The 19,628-nt window shown below is 29.6% G+C and overlaps 2 protein-coding genes across 2 annotated transcripts; one reads left to right on the top strand and one right to left on the bottom strand.

The window, feature by feature from the left end:
• The first annotated feature begins 11,217 nt into the window (after positions 1-11,217).
• LOC139092801 (uncharacterized) lies at positions 11,218-15,861 on the top strand. Its single transcript, XM_070643334.1, has 4 exons — positions 11,218-11,227; positions 11,312-14,347; positions 14,909-15,147; positions 15,230-15,861. Exons 1-4 carry the CDS (start codon positions 11,218-11,220, stop codon positions 15,758-15,760), a joined length of 3,816 nt encoding a protein of 1,271 aa, XP_070499435.1. The 3' UTR covers positions 15,761-15,861.
• Positions 15,862-15,973: 112 nt separating this feature from the next.
• Positions 15,974-19,400, bottom strand: ClC-b (chloride channel protein 7). The gene is made up of 6 exons (XM_070643383.1): positions 19,194-19,400; positions 19,046-19,126; positions 18,637-18,835; positions 17,617-18,570; positions 17,171-17,545; positions 15,974-17,025 (listed from the first exon to the last, which is right to left on the bottom strand). The coding sequence occupies exons 1-6, from the start codon at positions 19,251-19,253 to the stop codon at positions 16,478-16,480; spliced, it is 2,217 nt and encodes a 738-aa protein (XP_070499484.1). The 5' UTR covers positions 19,254-19,400; the 3' UTR covers positions 15,974-16,477.
• Between the last annotated feature and the right edge of the window lie 228 nt (positions 19,401-19,628).

Raw genomic sequence — 19,628 nt, 5'->3', positions numbered from 1 at the left:
TCTATGGGCCAGAAATTATTTAAAAATTATTTTCTTTGGCTTTTTTGATAGTCCCTATTATGCTCTATATAACTGTAGTCAAAATTTTTTCAAGTCGATACCTTGTGGGAGATATGGCATTTTGAAGTTAGTAAGTCGACCATTTTCATGTATCAATAAAATTGATCTCACCGATTACTATATTGATAAATCTTTTTGAAATTTTTTTGATTATTAGCTTAATATAGGTCCTTAATTTTGAGATATAAAAATTTTCCCAGGCATCGGAAAATTATGTGAAAAACTTGATTTTCTTGAAAACCACGTGGTCACAATGCTTCCGTTTGTCTAGCTCATTCTAGTGGAAATTTTTATTCTTAATTGTTCTTTATATTAAAGATAATAACATAATTAACAACTTTTGTGAACATATTGTATAGTTTTGTCCACGTTCTGATAGTGAAAATAGCTTTTCCTAAAAATTGCAATTTGACAAAAATCGCTCTAGCGCTTCAGGGCCATAGATGGTAGTGGAATTTTATTTCAGATTTTGAAAGCCTTCGTTACCACTATAAAAACAAAGCAATAAAATAAGAGTGCGTTCTCTTGGCAAAAGGCACTTTTTTTTGCTCCGAAAGTCACATGTCACGCACTCCTCATATAGAAAAAAATTCATAAAAATTTTACATCTTATTAAAATTTTCTATTTATAGTCTAGATTGATAGATCTATTCAATACGCATATTTTGAGTGTAAATATGTTATGGTTTGGTCCAGTTTTATGGGCAAAATTTCAAAATTTCGATTTTCACTAAAATTTTTAAGAAAAAAAATACTTTTTTTCTCGAACTCAATGAAACTTGTTCAAATTTTTTTTAAAAAGTTGTATTTTTATGTGTTTAACAACTTTTGTTCAGCAACTTCTCATAAATATTTGATTTTTGGCCTGAAATTTTTGAAAAGCTAAAAAAAAATCCTAATTTTTGGGCATTTTTTGAACAAATGTTACAAAATCTTATCAAATATCAATTTTTAACATGAGATTATTGACTAACTTTAGTTTTCGAGGATGATCTTTCATTATCCGATGAGAAACTTATAGGTTTTCATATAAAAATGTCTCTAAAAAAAAATGACTTTAAGCAGTTCGAGCAAGGAGACCAAAATTTTTAAATTCACTTTTTCATAGCTAAAACTATTCAAATGACTTTAAAACTTTCTTGAATTTATTTATTATTTTAATATTGACTAATTTATTGCTAGTTTTGGTAGTAACAACAGTTATAGCGATCGGATTTTGGTGACTAAAGAAACGAAAATTTCCAAAAAAATTTAGGATATTGTAAATTACGATTAAAATTGGTTTTAATTATTATTTTGTTTATATTTATGCCTGTAATTTATTTGGTTGTGACAGAAATTATTGAAAAGTAAAAAATGGTAAACAAAACCAAAATTTATTGATCATAAAAAAACCAAAATTAATCAATTGATAACCATGCTGTTTAATGCTCTTTGACGCATTTTCGAGTAGAACTTTTATCGAACTTGGTCCAAATTTAGTCAAAAATGATTTTTAAAAATGAAATTTGAGAAATTCAGTATATTTATGATTGCAATATTAAAAAAATTATTTGTTAAGATTTAAATGCAAAAATCAAAAAAATCCGATCATATAACTGTTGTTACTACCAAAACTAGCAATAAATTAGTCAATATTACAATAATAAATGAATTCAGAAAGTTTTAAAGTCATTTGAATAGTTTTAGCTTATGAAAAAGTGAATTTAAAAAATTTTGGTCTCCTTGCTCGAACTACTTAAAGTCATTTTTTAGAACATTTTTATATGAAAACCTATAAGTTTCTCATCGGATAATGAAAGATCATCCTCGAAAACATAAAGTTAGTCAATAATCTCATGTTAAAAATTGATATTTGATAAGATTTTGTAACATTTGTTCAAAAAATACCCAAAAATTAGGATTTTTTTTAGCTTTTCAAAAATTTCAGGCCAAAATCAAATATTTATGAGAAGTTGCTGAACAAAAGTTGTTAAACACATAAAAATACAACTTTTAAAAAAATTTGAACAAGTTTCATTGAGTTCGGAGAAAAAAAAGTATTTTTTCTTAAAAATTTTAGTGAAAATCGAAATTTTGAAATTTTGCCCATAAAACTGGACCTCAAACCATAACATATTTACACTCAAAATATGCGTATTGAATAGATCTATCAATCTAGACTATAAATAGAAAATTTTAATAAGATGTAAAATTTTTATGAATTTTTTTCTATATGAGGATGCGATGTGACTTTCGGAGCCAAAAAGTGCCTTTTGCCAAGAGAACGCACTCTTATTTTATTGCTTTGTTTTATAGTGGTAACAGAGAGCTTTCAAAATCTGAAATAAAATTCCACTACCATCTATAGCCCTGAAGCGCTAGAGCGATTTTTGTCAAAAATTGCAGTTTTAGGAAAAAGCCATTTTTTCACTATCAGAACGTGGACAAAACTATACAATATGTTCACAAAAGTTGTTAATTATGTTATTATCTTTAATATAAAGAACAATTAAGAATAAAAATTTCCACTAGGAATGAGCTAGACAAAACGGAAGCATTGTGACCACGTGGTTTTCAAGGAAATCAAGTTTTTCACATAATTTTCCGATGCCTGGGAAAATTTTTACATCTCAAAAATTAAAGGACCTATATTAAGCTAATAACCAAAAAAAAATTTCAAAAAGATTTATCAATATAGTAATCGGTGAGATCAATTTTATTGATACATGAAAATGGTCGACTTACTAACTTCAAAATGCCATAATTTCCACAAGGTATCGACTTGGAAAAATTTTTGACTACAGTTATATAGAGCATAATAGGGACTATCAAAAAAGCCAAGAAAATAATTTTTAGAAAAAAATCCATTTCTGGCCCATAAGGGGATGTGTAAGTTTAATTCATGGCAAGAGTAGGAAGCTGCTGAGCAGAAGGGAATTTAACATCTCAAATATAACGGGGAATCTTTGAAGATTTTTCTTTTTTTATTCATTCATGTGACACTAATACGCATAACTTTTTAAATATTATCTCAGTATGTCAAGTGAAACTGTCATGAAAATTTTGAAAATACAAATTAAAAATGAAAATTGCATAATTATTAATTCCTCATTATCGCAATATCATTTTCGCTCGTGTTTGCTTTTCCATAACAACTTACGCGATTTCAGAATTATTCCGATTCTAAGTTATGCTATTGCTGTAGTATAATTATACATACATAATTTTGATAGAGATTATCAATTAATCTAATTATAAATTAATGCATTAAATACTAAATATGCATATTTTAATACACAATTTTTCCTGAATTTGTTGGTTTTAGAATAAAAAATCCACCCCGTGTCTCTTTTATAATTTTTTAAAGTTGCCTGTTAAAAATTTTTTTTTTTTGAGAAGAAATAAAATAAAAACAAGAAAAATATCGCAACATATGTTGTTAAAGTGCTTGAAAATTACATTCATACAGATTTTTTTTATGCAATAATAAAAAAGAAATTTCATTTAATTTCCCATTTTCTTTTACTACAATAATGCTCTTTCCCGATGTTGCGTGCAAAGTGTCGCGGCTATGCAAACAGCAGAAACAAGGTTTTAGCAAGGATCAGTATTTCGAATCGATATTTGCAACTCTGTCGATTTTGCGTGAAATTTATGAGTCTGGCGAAATACTTTTCTAGTAATATCTTATCTTTTACAATTTCTGATACGAGATGAAAAGTTAAGGATTTCTTGAGTATAAAATATTTATTTGGTGACAGCTTTAAATATCCATTATTTTTCTTTGAAATCTTCTGACATATCAATAAAAATTTACATGAATTGTGCGAAAAATACTCTTTACTTTCAACTTGTTAAGTTGTTTCTGTTGTACTTTCCTTTTCCAGATAAATATGCATTTTATGGCAGTATAATGCTTTGCTACGCTTAAATTTCAATCACCCTGATATCCAGAAATTAAAACAACCGCCTATAAATATTTTGACTTTGAATTGAGCCATAGAATGAATAACAACATGAATGAAAAGTGGTGTTAATGACGCTAAATATAAATAAAATAGCTTACAAGTGTTCTTGCCTTTTTTTCGAACATACTGCCGGATAATTTGCGACTAGACACGTCAAATGCTTCATCGCTAAAATACGGGAAGTAAAACGGAAAGATCTCATAAAAATCTATTGCGCTATGGAATAAGGAATAAAAACTAATTTTAGAGCATTTTTAAATTTAATTATACTTTTAAAAGTCATCCTTATCGAAATTTCATTTTTTTTCTTCCTTCAAATATGGAAATCTGGATCTTGTTTTGCGGCGCGCAAGGTTACCGCTATTTTGTTTTGTGGCGAGGCGAAAGGAAATGAAGAATACAGCGGAATATTTGAAGGAAATTTATACGCATTTTTTTGTTTTTAATATTTTAAAATAAAAAACCTTGTTATATAAATTATAAATCTTGCAACTGTTAGAGTTAATTTTCAATACAAATTTTAATCAAATAAATATGCACACACTCGAATTATTTGTCGCATCGTGTGAAATCTGCCAAAACTCAGGATTTTCACTTTTCTTTAAAATAGTTTAAAATTATGCAGGAGAATTTTACATAATGCACACTTGACTCTATATTACAATAATAAATAAATCATAAAAATTATACAAAAGTGAAACAACCTAAGAAGAATACTTATAGTGTTAGGAAATATAAATCTTAGTTTCTATTGCTCACTAATTGCATGGAAAAATAAAAATAAATTTATACCCAAACAACTTCATTCATCTCATCAGTCTGGTTAAGGCCCCTATGATTTGCCTTCACTTTACTTTTTTTACTTAATATTCTTTCTCTTCTTCTATGATCATCCACAATAAAATAATAATATTAATTTCAATAAAATCGAGTGCCGCACATAGTCGACAAATTGAGCGTCGAATGGATTAGTGTATTCTTATTTTAAAAAAAGAAAGAGGAAAAGAATATTAAGTAAAAAAAGTAAAGTGAAGGCAAATCATGGGGGCCTTAATCTAATTTGATGAATGAATTATGGAGGGGATTTGTTTGGGCGCTCATAAATTTATTTTAACATACAAAAGCATAGTCAGTGAGTGAATGAGCAATAGAGCTAAGATTTATATTTCCTAACGCAAAAATAAAGAAATAAAGTATTCTTCTTAGGTTGTTTCACTTTTTTGTATAATTTTTATGATTTATTTATTAATGTAATATAGAGTCAAGTGTGCGACTGTAAAAATTCTCCTGCACTGAATTTAAAATATTTTAAAAAGAAAAGTGAAAACGATAGATCCTGGTTTTGGTAGATTTCACACGATAAATTAAATGAGCTATTAAATTCAGTATGTGTTGCTGACTGACGATTAAAATTTGTATTGAAGAAGGTGGCTTTCTACAACAGTTGCAAGATTTATAATTTATATAACAAGGTTTTTATTTTAAAATATTAAAAAACAAAAAATGCGCCATAAATTTCCTTCAAAAAGATATTCCGCTTTGTTGTTCTTCATTTCCTTTTCATAATTTTCATACAAAACAAATAACGATAACAGTTGTACGCACTTGACATACAAAAATTCAAAGATCCGAGATTTGCTATTTGAGGGAAGAAAAAATGAAATTTCGATGGGGTGACTTTAAAAGAAATATAATTAAATTAAACTTTAAAATGTAAAGTGGATTTTTTATTCCTATTCCACTATTTTTAATGAATTTATGAGATCTTTCCGTTTTTCGCTCCATGTTTTAATGATGAAAGCATTTGACGTGTCTAGTCACCAAATTATCCATCTGTTATGTTCGAAAAAAGAAACAAGAACACTTGTAAGCTATTTATTTATATTTAGCGTCATTAGCACCACTTTCATTCATGTTGTTATTCATTCGTTTTATGGCTCAAGTGCCAAAGTCCAAAAATATATTTATAGGCGGTTGTTTTTGGTACTATATGTTTGGATATCGGAATTGTTGAAAATTTAAGCGGCAGGAAAATTATACATTGCCATAAGATGCATGCTATTTGTCTGGAAAAGGAAAAGTACAACAGAAACAACTTAACAAGTTGAAAGTAAAGGGGTATTTTTCGCACAATTGTGTAAATTTTTTATTGACATATGTCAAGAAGATTTCAAAGAAAAAAATAATGGATATTTAAAGCTTTGTCACCAAATAAATATTTTATACTCAGAAATCCTTAACTTTCATCTCGTATCGAAATTGTAAAAGATAAGATATTACTAGGAAAAGTCTTCATAGTTTCATAAATTTCACACAAAATCATTTCTAGAGTTACATAAATATCGATTCAGGGGAGTAAACGATCCTTGCTAAAATTATGACAAATGTGCTTGTTTTTTTATGTACGACACTTTAACTTTAACATCAGGAAAGAGCAATGTGTAGTAAAGAAAATGGGAAATTAAATGAAATTTCTTTTGTGTACATAAAAAAAAAATCTGTATGAATGTAAGCACTTTTAGCAACATATGTTGCGATATTTTCTTGTTTTTATTTTATTTCTTCTCAAGAAAAAAAAAAATTTTTAACAGATTTTTCGACAACTTTAAAAAGAGTATAAGAAACACGAGTTGTAGTTAAAAAGTTTTTATTCCTTAAACGCCAACAAATCTAGAAAAATCATCGAAAGAACTCCATTGTGATTAAAATATGCATATTTGGGTATTACAATAAAATTAATTTATAATTAGATTAATTAAATTGATAATCTCTATCAAAATTATGTATGTATAATTATACTACAGCAATAGCATCAACTAGAGATCGGAATAATTCCTGAAATCGCGTAAAGTTTAATTTATGGAAAAGCAAACACAGAAGCGAAAATGATATTGCGATAATGAGGAATAATAATTATGCAATTTTCATTTTAATTTATGCGTATTTTTAATCTCAAACATGCCATGACAGTTTCACTTGACATACTGAATAATAATATTATTTAAAAGTTATCTGGTGTGGGTGTCACATGGATGAATGAAGAAAGAAAAATCTTCAAAGATTCCCCATTGCATATTTGAATAATTATAAATTCTCTCTATCTTTTCAGCAGCTCCTGCTCTTGCCATGAATTAAACTTACATCCTTACTATAAGTTGTGAAATGGATTTTTTTCTAAAAATTATTTCTGGCTTTTTTGATAGTCCCTATTATGCTCTATATAACTAGAAAAAATTTTTTCAAGTCGATATTCTGTGGAGGATACGGCATTTTGAAGTTAGTAAGTCGACCATTTTCATGTATCATTAAAATTGATCTCACGATTACTGTATTATTGATGTAAATCTTTTTGAAATTTTTTGTTATTAGCTTAATATAGGTCCTTAATTTTTGAGATATAAAAATTTTCCCAGGCATCGGAAAATTATGTGAAAAACTTGATTTTCCTTGAAAAACGTGGTCACGCATACTTCCGTTTGTCTAGCTCATTCCTAGTGGAATTTTATATTCTTAATTGTTCTTTATATTAAAGATATTATAATAATCTACAACTTTTGTGAACATATTGTATAGTTTTGTACAAGATCTGATAGTGAAAAAATAGCTTTTTCCCAAAAAAACTTCAATTTTTTGACAAAAATCGCTCTAGCGCTTCAGGGCTATAGATGGTAGTGGAATTTTATTTCAGATTTAGAAATCTCACTGTTACTACTATAAAACAAGAATAAAATAAGAGTGCGTTCTCTTGGCAAAAGGCACTTTTTTGGCTTAACTGAAAGTCACATGTCACGCACTTCTCATATAGAAAAAAATTCATAAAAATTTTACATCTTATTAAAATTTATTAATTATAGTCTAGATTGATAGATCTATTCAATACGCATATTTTGAGTATGAATATGTTATGGTTTGGTAACCAGTTTTATGGGCAAAATTTCAAAATTTCGATTTTCACTAAAATTTTTAAGAAAAAAAAAATACTTTTTTTCTCGAACTCAATGAAACTTGTTCAAATTTTTTTTTAAAAAGATGTATTTTTATGTGTATAACAACTTTTGTTCAGCAACTTCTCATAAATATTTGATTTTTGGCCTGAAATTTTTTGAAAAAACTTAAAAAAATCCTAATTTTTGGGTATTTTTTTTGAACAAATGTTACGAAATCTTAACAAATATCAATTTTTAACATGAGATTATTGACTAACTTTATGTTTTCGAGGATGATCTTTCATTTTCCGATGTGAATCTTATAGGTTTTCATATAAAAATGTTCCAAAAAATGACTTCAAGTAGTTCGAGCAAGGAGATCAAAAATTTTCAAATTCACTTTTCCATAGCTAAAACTATTCAAGATGACTTTAAAACTTTCTGAATTCATTTATTATTGTAATAATATTAACTAATTTATTGCTAGTTTTGGTAGTAATAACAGTTATATGATCGGATTTTTTTTTGATTTTTGCATTTAAATCTTAACAAATAATTTTTTTAATATTGCAATCATAAATATACTGAATTTCTCAAATTTCATTTTTAAAAATCATTTTTGACTAAATTTGGACTCAGTTCGATAAAAGTTCTACTCCGAAAATGCGTCAAAAAGCATTAAAAAACATGGTTATCAATTGATTCATTTTTAGTTTTTTATGATCAATAAATTTTGGTTTTGTTTTACCATTTTTACTTTTCAATAATTTCTGTCACAACCAGATAAATTACAAGTACTAAATATAAAAAAAAATAATTAAAACCAATTTTAATCGTGATTTACAATATCCTAAATTTTTTTGGAAATTTTCGTTTCTTTAGTCACCAAATTTCAAATCAAATTTATTGATCATAAAAAACTAAAAATGAATCAATTGATAACCATGTTTTTTAATGCTTTTTGACGCATTTTCGGAGTAGAACTTTTATCGAACTGAGTCCAAATTTAGTCAAAAATGATTTTTAAAAATGAAATTTGAGAAATTCAGTATATTTATGATTGCAATATTAAAAAAATTATTTGTTAAGATTTAAATGCAAAAATCAAAAAATCCGATCATATAACTGTTATTACTACCAAAACTAGCCATAAATTAGTTAATATTACAATAAAAAATGAATTCAGAAAGTTTTAAAGTCATCTGAATAGTTTTAGCTATGGAAAAGTGAATTGGAATATTTTGATCTCCTTGCTCGAACTACTTAAAGTCATTTTTTAGAACATTTTTATATGAAAACCTATAAGTTTCTCATCGGATAACGAAAGATCATCCTCGAAAACATAAAGTTAGTCAATAATGTCATGTTAAAAATTGATATTTGATAAGATTTCGTAAGATTTGTTCAAAAAATACCCAAAAATTAGGATTTTTTTTAGTTTTTCAAAATTTCAGGCCAAAAATCAAATATTTATGAGAAGTTGTTGAACAAAAGTTGTTATACACATAAAAATACAACTTTTAAAAAAATTTGAACAAGTTTCATTGAGTTCGAGAAAAAAGTTATTTTTTTCTCAAAAATTTTAGTAAAAATCGAAATTTTGAAATTTTGCCCACAAAACTGGACCAAACCATAACATATTCATACTCAAAATATGCGCCTTGAATAGATCTATCAATCTAGACTATAATTAATAAATTTAATTTGAATCCAAAATTTTTATGAATTTTTTTCTATATGAGGAGTGCGTGACATGTGACTTTCAGAGCCAAAAAAGTGCCTTTTGCCAAGAGAACGCACTCTTATTTTATTGCTTTATTTGATAGTAGTAACAGTTAGCTTTCAAAATCTGAAATAAAATTCCACTACCATCTATAGCCCTGAAGCGCTAGAGCGATTTTTGTCAAAAAATTGAAGTTTTTTTGGGAAAAAGCTATTTTTTCACTATCAGAACGTGGACAAAACTATACAATATGTTCACAAAAGTTGTTGATTATTATATTATCTTTAATATAAAGAACAATTAAGAATAAAAAATTCCACTAGGAATGAGCTAGACAAACGGAAGCATTGTGACCACGTGGTTTTCAAGGAAAATCAAGTTTTTCACATAATTTTCCGATGCCTGGGAAAATTTTTTATATCTCAAAATTAAGGACCTATATTAAGCTAATAATTAAAAAAAATTTCAAAAAGATTCATCAATACAGTAATCGGTGAGATCAATTTTAATGATACATGAAAATGGTCGACTTACTAACTTCAAAATGCCATATCTCCAAAAAGGTATCGACTTGAAAACTTTTTTGACTACAGTTATATAGAGCATAATAGGGACTATCAAAAAAGCCAAGAAAATAATTTTTAGAAAAAAAATCCATTTCTGGCCCATAGTGGAATATATTTAATAATAGATTTTGTACATAGATTTTCTCTTCAAGGTTATACTCCTTTTGGGCAAATTGCTTATTTATAATAAAAATGCTAAGTTAATAACCGAAACAAAAAAATATATATCGAATTTATTGTGTAACACTCGTAAATTTGTATTTTAAATAAATAAAATGTGCTAATAAGTTTATTTTGCCCAGATGAGTATTTCATTATCACGTCTATTATACACTGTATTGAGGGCAGTTTCGTTATTCAAAGATCATAAACCTAATTTATGAGTCATGGTCATTTTTATTATTTATTTAACGGCCATTTTAAATTTGAAATGTCGTTCAGTAGTTCAGTAGTTTATCTCAGTTCAGTTCATTTGAAATTTTGAAAACCGTTAATTTTTGAATTTGAAAAAATCGTTGACAATCGTAATTCTGAGACTTGATGATTAGTTCCTATTGATCCACTGAGAATCATCAACAGGCTTCTGTTCCTGACAAAAACGACTACTTCTCTGGTTTCTTGAGTTGTTGATCTGCAGTTGCACACCAAGTGAATTCTGAGACTTAGTCATCCTTAAATGCTTTAACAACTTGTCATCATTAATATTCATTAAGACTCCAGACAATTAAGCCCAAATGAGATCCTTAACAATAATCCTCAACCAATAAAAAGGAATTTACGTCAACATTGACATTGTGTGTCATAATTGTTCACAAATCATCAACTTCATTATCATCATGTGCTTTCTTTTTATAGTTATGACCGCCAATTATGACTTTTTACTGATATGGACTTAAAAAATAATAATTTTCATCATCACTTGTAAACAAAATCTTCATTTGCTTTTTTATTGCATAATTTACGATGTTTTTTCTGCTTCTTATTACTTAAAGATGGTAGAGAGTATAAACGACATAAATCACTATTGCACTTGCTGTAAACAAAAAATTAAATATTTATTATGTTTTTATCTCTTTTTCTTTACAGACAAACCAGTTTTTACTATCGGAAATGCGCCAGTAATAAGTGATACGGATAATTTTAGTGAGGTGAGCTTGGATCGTGATGGGAATTCATCAGAAGTTGGACAATCCGATCTACAAACAGATTTGGCTAATCCATTTTATCCAAGTCCATTATCGGATCTTGATTCTTATAATAATTTGCAAACACTTCACGATTTACAAAATCAACCGCCACCGACACTTGACATAAATAGCAACAATCAACAGACGATTAATGATGCGAACATAAATCCAATTTCCGCTTTTGGAACTGCCGCATCGACAGTCTTCTCTACGTTCTCAAATATTATTAAGGGATCAACGTCACAGACGAGAATTGAAGATCAACAATATCATCATAATCAGCCTCCACAAATTCAGGAACAATCGTCTTTTACAAGCGAGACATATCAAGATAATCAAATGATTCCACCAAATCCATATGCTCCATATAATATCCAACAAGATACAAGTGCACCACCACCATCATTCTTTACGCCTGGCGATGAAATGTTATTTAATAAACGTCCACAAACGGAAGTTCCAAGTAATACATTTAGATTGGGTGGACATAAAAAGAAGACTTATGCACCCATTCCAGGATTCAGTTCCACATCCCAATCACAAAATGTTCCACAAAATTTCAATCTTAATCCAGTTATGCCTCCATTACCGCCACAAACAGTAACTCATGTTGATTCGATGCCTAATTTTCAACCGCCACCTCCATTGCCACAACAAAGTTACTATGATAATAATAATGTCCAGCAGCAGCAGCAGCCTCAAAAGCCAGCACAAATGCCAAATTTGGAAAAGTCATCAAATAAATTTTCATTTAGTTCATTACTTGATAAAATACCAGTTCCATTGAGTCTATTTGGTAGTTCTGAACAGAATAGTAATGAGACAAGTTATAATTATCAAAATCAACCACAAGCGTCCGTCTACCAACAACAAAACTATTTTGCACCGCAAATGCCTGAACCACAAATCATTAATTCTGTACAACAGGAACAACAAGTACCATTAATGAACAACTATTTCAATTCACAGCAGAATTTCGAGTCTGAAAATTTAACAATCGCTACTGATTCAATAAATATTCAAAAATCTGACGTGACACAAATAAAAGAGAATATTCCACAAACAGTAAATTTCTTTAATCCACAACAATTCAATACGACTCCATTTTCGAAAGTTCAACAACCTCCAATGCAAAAACAACAACAAGGAATTGAGTCGACTGAAAGTCAAACGAAAAATGATGATAATAATTCATCGCCTGCACCGGTGATGATGATGTCACAGAATCAGTTTATGCCACAATCGTTTTCGTCTCCACCGCCGGTAATGACACCAAGTACTGACAATAATAATTATCAGCAAGTTGAGACACAGAGTGCTGACTTGACAGCACCACCAATATTCTATAATCCAGTTCAGGCATCTGAATTGTTTAAGTCACGCCAAAATGATGATGGAAAGCCTAAAAATCCATACAGTAATACTCGTATGCGTGGCGTTGGACTTTATCGAGCACGTACATCATCATCGTCTGACTCATCGAATGTGCAACAAATGTTTATTCCACCAGCGGCATCTTCTCCTTCATCTCAATTATTTACGCCAACACAAAACTTTAGTGACGCTGTTGATCACTCAAAGGAATCATCTCGACCACCATCGATTCCATTAAGTAGCTCTTCAAATAATACAACACCAAGAGCTACTCCAATACAGAGTTTTGAGCCTCAAGTGATGAATTTTAATATTCCAACACAAGTTGCATTTTCACAGCCACAATTAACACCAGTAGATGTACATCCAGTACAGAAAAAGTCAGACTTGAATGTTCCTGATAGTGAAAACGAAACGATTCCGTTAACAACACATGAACAAAAGATCCAGCCAGAATCGACTTCTGTTTCAAATGTCTCAAATTTCTTTGCATATGACAATAACAAGGTCAATGAACAAGTCTCGGCATTAAACTTTTTCCATGTCAATCCGGAAGTTAATTCACAACCAGTTATAGATAGTTTTGGTGGCCAGAAGCAAGATAAATTGGCATCACATAACGATTCTTTGAATGCTATAAACTTCTTTGCAATGGATACAACAGTAACTAATACCACGTCGGTGCCTAAAAGCGACGAAATGCAACAATGTATTGAGAATGAGAATGAGAATGAATATGATGAGGATATAAACAGGAAAGAAGAAAATCAGGAGGAATTTAATTCTCCAATCACGAGTTCAACAATGCAAGGTAGTGATTTAGTCAATGATATAACTGATAAAATGGAGAGTTTAAGTGCATGTAGTCGTAGCACATTAAGTCTATTTGCAACATCGGAATTAGATTCAACAATGGGTCAAAAATTAATGTCATCAGCGCCTGTTGAATCACTCATACCAAAATACCTTGAGCAACAGCCACAAATGGGTGCAAATTTAAAGCAATCGGAATCACTAGTCAACGGAAGTCATCACATTGAAAAATATCGTCCAATTTATTGCCACTGGTTTTATCAAAATCTTTATTGGCATCCATTCTCGATGACCGACTCAATGGCAATTGATCAAGCGATTTTGAATGGCGATGAGTTTGTCTATACGAGTGGCGGACGATATGAAGTCAACATAAAAGATCGTAGACGGTCATCAATTTATTGGATGAGCGGATCAAATGCGATTAGGAAGTGCTCATGGTTTTTTATGGACGAGAAAAATGGAAATCAAAATTTAATTCCTTATGATGAGCATACTGGTGAATTTTTAGAGAAGGAATATGAGAAGGCAATGACATCGGCAACGTGGAATCATAAAATACATTTGCCTAATTCACATGATGTGATTGTCATGAAAGATCCAAATAATATTGAACTTCATAAATTGGAACAAATTTTGGTTGTAAAACGTGGCATCGATGAGTTTGATATTGATGACGGTGAAGAAGGAATTGCCGATCACTTAATTATATGTGTTAGTGGATTTGGCGATAAAATTGATGAGAATGGTAAGTTGATTATTATTCTATGGACGGCTACGGACATATAATGAAGCCATTAATAATCACTCGAAAAATTGCATCGAGTTTTTTTCCATAAATGCGTCGTAATTTGTGACATACTGGCTTACTGTACAGAAACTGGCTATAATTTAATGCAAATTTTGGGTAATAAATTTTCCACTCGAGGTTCCTTGTTGGTTCTGGATTTAACGAGATAAATGCTGTTTAAAAATCCAGAAATACTACTATCTGAATGCTTAATTGTGTTAATTTCTTGATATTTATTGGTCTCCAGAGACTGGAAGTTTTAATTACGGTAATAAAATACTCAGGAACTGGTATTCTTTGTTTAACGACTTTTTTAAATTTGAATTTTTTTTACATTAAAATTTCAAATTTTGAAAATCGTTAAAATTTAAATCTGAAAAGTTCGTTAAATTTTCAAAGCTAAAATTTTAAAATTTCGTTATTTTGTAGCTAGCCAATAAGATGCGCACTAACTAAATTAACACTAATTTAACTTTTTTAAAGAAAATTTACAACAATTTATTTTTTTTCTCCACACAGCTGACGAAGTCAGAACAAAATGTTTGGAAACAATTCAACAATATTATTCCGAAGCGTTTGATTGTGGCCAAATTAAGCGAATAGAAGTCCTTCCGATAATTTTAAATTCAATTGATGTACTAAAAATGTTCGAAATCAACAATAATATTTTAAATGCATTGCCATCAAAAAGTCCATCGAGGGAAATTAATGAGCATGTTATGCGAGCTATGCTTTATTCAAATGAGAATTTTTATCAGGTAATGTTCATTTCACACATATGTTTCCCACAAAACTATAATTATGACTTAATTCAATTTTTGGACACTTTCATTTCCATAGAAAATAATGAATCATTTGGCATTTAGTTTAAATGAAATCGTATCAAAATTCAATCAACGAAATTCGGACTTTAGTGGTGAAATATCAGTAATGAGTTCATCGTATGAGGCGCTGTTCTTATTTGATATGCTTGCGAATGATAATACATCAGAATTTTGGCAATTAAACTTTGACATTTCAAAATTCTTCGCATGTGGTATGCCAGCAAGCTTACTAATGATTAGAAATGGTGACAGATTAAAGCACGGCTTTGAATTGACAAGATGCAAAAAATTATTCAACTTTATTCATCCAGCTGACGATATAGCACAGAGAATTGAACCATTACTTATACCAGAATATTCAAAATTACCACCAGAATCAGCCGAGAACTTGACAGCACAAGAAAGAATCGATTTCATCATGCCTGAGGACTCTGCCTTAGAGAAATTCAATAGCTCAAACTATTTCTCATCGGAAATTTTAATTAGAAGAATAACAAATGAAATTTATGGTGCAAATCACATTCAAATGGACTCTGGTAGTTTATAAACGGATTAAAAACTGAATTTAGGTAGTCGCTGACTAATATTATTAAAAAAAAGTTATTTTATATGTGTTATCGAAAAACTATTTTTTTTTTGTATTTTGAACGAAAGTTAAATAAAAAAATTCCTTTTTTTTTCTTTAAAATAAACATTCTGCTTTTATTAATAATAAAATAGTCAACATAATAAGTTGGAATTAAATATTTAAATGAAGAATTCTTTTTTGTTTTTTGTGGCTTGGCACAATGGATGCTTTTTATAACTTTTTTTGTCATTATTGGTTTTAAATTATATTAAAATTATGAGATTTTTTTCTTCTTTGAATTAATGAGGACATCACTTTATTTTAAAAACATTCAATTTTTTAACGGAAAATTTGAATTTGAAAAGCTTTTAAGTTGTTTAGTAAACTTTGGTTCATTTCGGTTGAGTTTAGAAATTTAAACGTCAAAAAACCGTTAAAATTCTATGAAATTTTAAATAAATACTATTCAGTAATCCTGTGTTCATTTCAGTTCAGTTCAACTGTTTTCAAGTTTGAAAAATCCGTTAATTTAAAATTGTAAAAACCGTTAAAATAGAAATTTCCTATTAAAATATTGAGCCTCTTTTCAAGCTTTCTACCACTCAAATGGCATTTCCGTAAAATATTGAATATTTTTAAAATAAAAGTTCATTCCTTTAAAAACAGTAAACAAAATGACAAAACAAATAAATACGCTTATTTTAGAAAATCCTTACGTGTGATGATTCCAGTCACATGATTATCATCGTCAACGACGACTAAATGCCGAAGACCGAGAGCACGAAACAGCATAAATATTCTAGGAACTGACGTGGCTTGATTAACCTTATATGGTGACGGATTCATAAATATCTCCATATTTATTGTATATTTATGAGCAAGTTTATCATTATTTAATTTAATATCATCAATGCATGGAAATCGTGGATATTCGTCGCGGAATGCTTCAATGGAAATCAATTGTTCCCAAAATCTCTTTGTTTCCTCAAAAAATGATCGTTTCAATATCACAATTAATTGAGATCTTAATATAAATCCTCTTAGTCTTCCGCTGTTACGATTAATGTCATCAACTTGATCAACAACCGGAAAGCCGTGATAACTTGTATTCTTTAAGATGTTTACGATATATTCGACGCTTTCTTTCATTCGTACGCAAACGACTGTTTCGCTCATAATTTTATTTGCCTTTGTCACCAAAAATTTATTTGGTGAATGCCAATGAAGGAACGGTACTTTTGATACTATATAGTAAATGAATGATTTGAAAATTTAATTAGATATTGTTTTAATTTTTGACCGTTAATTTTCAAATTCAAATTTGATTTTTACATAATTTGAAATTTTTACGACCGTTAAAATTGCAAATACGCTTCAATAAGAACTCACCTTTAATTTGAGTATCGTAAATTCCTTCGTTGAAATAATCTCCCATCCATTTAGCACTCGTCAAAGCCAAAATGATTGGCAATGAGAACCAAATGTTTCCAGTTGTCTCAACTAAGATCACTGCCAACGATATATTCATACGAACAGTTCCACCGAGTTGTGAGGCAGCTCCAATTAATGCATATTTGCCTGGATTAATAAATGTTGCACCTGGAAATCCCAATGCTAAAAATGATGCTGCTAATCGTCCCCATGCTGCACCGACCAATAAACATGGTATAAATATTCCCAAGCTGACCATTAAGCCATATGTAATGTTTGAGAGGAAGAAGTAAATTGGAACAAATACCAATAATGTTGTAATTTTATGTGAGCCTGTTGACAGTTAAATTAATTGAATTAATGTCAAAAAAATTAACAAAAAGCTTAATTTAATTAATTCTCACCTGGAGGATCATGGAATAAGCTTCGTACACTCTGTTCCGGTGTTTGGAACCACAAAGCAGCTGCTGCATTATATTCATTATCTTCACAAAATAATTGAACAGGTGATATAGTTGGGTCATTTCCCAATGGACGACAATCATTAATGAGATACATCATTAAACATGCAAATGAGGCACTGACAGCAGCAACCATAATTGCTTCAATTATGCGTATCCATTTCTGTTTAATGCATTTATCACGAAATATATTTAATGTTTTATTGATTTTAATCCAAAAAGCTCCTGATAAGCCACCAAAAACTCCCATCATCATGAAAATTGGTAGTTCAAAATATTCAAATGGAAGTGCTTCAAATTCACCTAAATTGAATAATCCGTGATATGTGAAGTTTTCTAATCCATGATAAGCTGATAGAACAAGATTTAATGTAAAGGAACTAACAATTGCTGAGAATAATGTTCTCCAAATTAGACTTTGATTCCAAAAGCTTGCAGCTTCTTCCAATGCAAATAATAAGCCACCGATTGGTGCTCCGAATGCAGCAGCAACTCCAGCACTTGCACCACATACTACAAAGTCTCTCTTTTCATGATCATCACGGAAGTATCGGAACATCTTAAAATCTTTATTGAAGGACGAACTTTTTCCCTGCGAAATTCCAGCCGCAATCACAGCACCACAATGGACCATTGGTCCCTCCTTACCACCTGCCAATCCGCCGCAAACAGATGTGACCACACCGATGGATTTAACGACTAATGTCTTTAATCTTACAACTTTGGGGATTTTAATTCCATTCAAGTAGCACTTTACGAGTGGAATTCCTGAGCCGGTTGCAACCGGTTCAACGTACGTGACTAATAAACTTCCAATCATCACAGGGACTGCATTCATAATGACATAATAAATATAAGGCATGACTAAGTCTCCACGAACTATGTTCGTATGCACAGCTGTTGAAAATTAGAATAATTTTAAATACAATGTGAATAAGCTGATAAGAAAATTTTTGTACAAACCTTGCTGCAACCAACCATACTTAATTTTACTTATTTCTTCAATCGAAATTGCTATAGCACATCCAACTAATGCAGTCAATATACCAATAAATAATGATACGATCCATCTTGCAAAATCTTTTTTAATCTTTAAGTGTGGATCTTTTGTTAATTGCTCTTTTTCCCACAATTGATTCTCGCATATATCGTAATCGAGTCCCTAGCATGATAAAAAAGAATAAAGAAAAATAGTTGTGGATTAGTCATTGATTTTATAGTCATTGGAAGCATTTTAAAGAAAATAAAAAACAATTTTATCAAAATGATGTCAAGGAGTCATCAAAAATCTCAATTTCAAGGCCAGACAGTGGCCAAAAACAGATGACTAATGTGCAACGGCGGAGTAAATCTTCCAATTGGATTTACTTACTTCGTATTTAGATGTTGGTTGGATTGCTCGAGCTCTGAATATCGGAATCACATCATCTGGTGCCAATGGTGATGCTTGAGCCTAGAATTGTAAGTAAACTGATCGTCATTTACGAGATAAGTTTAATTACTTTGTAGATAAATTTTACATTATTTGTTTGTTCCTCGCTTTCATTGTCTGAGACATTGATTAGTCGTTCCAAAGCCATTTCTTCATTTAATTGATATTGTTTGTGAGATATTTGATACTTAACACATTTATTCGACGTTTTTATGATATCAAACTGGTTAAAAACTTAATTTAATTTACTTTTGTATTACAATCTAATTTTTTGCGTTAAAAAAACAGAACTCTTTGTTTGACGATTAATCGAAATTATTATTGTTTTCGATTATCCGACTTTTGGTGCTCGACCATTTCATCGAATATTGTTGGATTTGTTTTATAGTAGTGTCAAATTCACAAGTAACAATTCTAGTTATAGTAAGATTCATGAATTGAAAGTTGTAATTAGGTAAATTAACATAAAATTTATTTTTTCTAGTCGAAACCCTACAAAGTCCAGTTAAATTATTGAAAACAT

This window comes from Chironomus tepperi, unplaced genomic scaffold, assembly GCF_022539635.2.
Source record: "Chironomus tepperi strain 1889 unplaced genomic scaffold, CSIRO-AGI_Ctep_v1 contig_309, whole genome shotgun sequence".
In the NCBI taxonomy this organism is placed as follows: domain Eukaryota; kingdom Metazoa; phylum Arthropoda; class Insecta; order Diptera; family Chironomidae; genus Chironomus; species Chironomus tepperi.
The sequence above is the reverse complement of the archived record's forward strand: the minus strand, read 5'-3'. Positions and strand labels throughout refer to the sequence as shown.

Bases quoted from the DNA above. Each gene is read 5' to 3' on its own strand.
- LOC139092801 (XM_070643334.1), top strand. The intron at 14,348-14,908 runs GTAAGTTGATTA...TTCTCCACACAG, and splicing joins CGATAAAATTGATGAGAATG to CTGACGAAGTCAGAACAAAA. The intron at 15,148-15,229 runs GTAATGTTCATT...TCATTTCCATAG, and splicing joins CAAATGAGAATTTTTATCAG to AAAATAATGAATCATTTGGC.
- ClC-b (XM_070643383.1), bottom strand. From the start codon at position 19,253: ATGGCTTTGGAACGACTAATCAATGTCTCAGACAATGAAAGCGAGGAA. The intron at 19,127-19,193 runs GTAAAATTTATC...TTACAATTCTAG, and splicing joins GCGAGGAACAAACAAATAAT to GCTCAAGCATCACCATTGGC. The intron at 17,546-17,616 runs GTGAGAATTAAT...AACTGTCAACAG, and splicing joins CTTATTCCATGATCCTCCAG to GCTCACATAAAATTACAACA.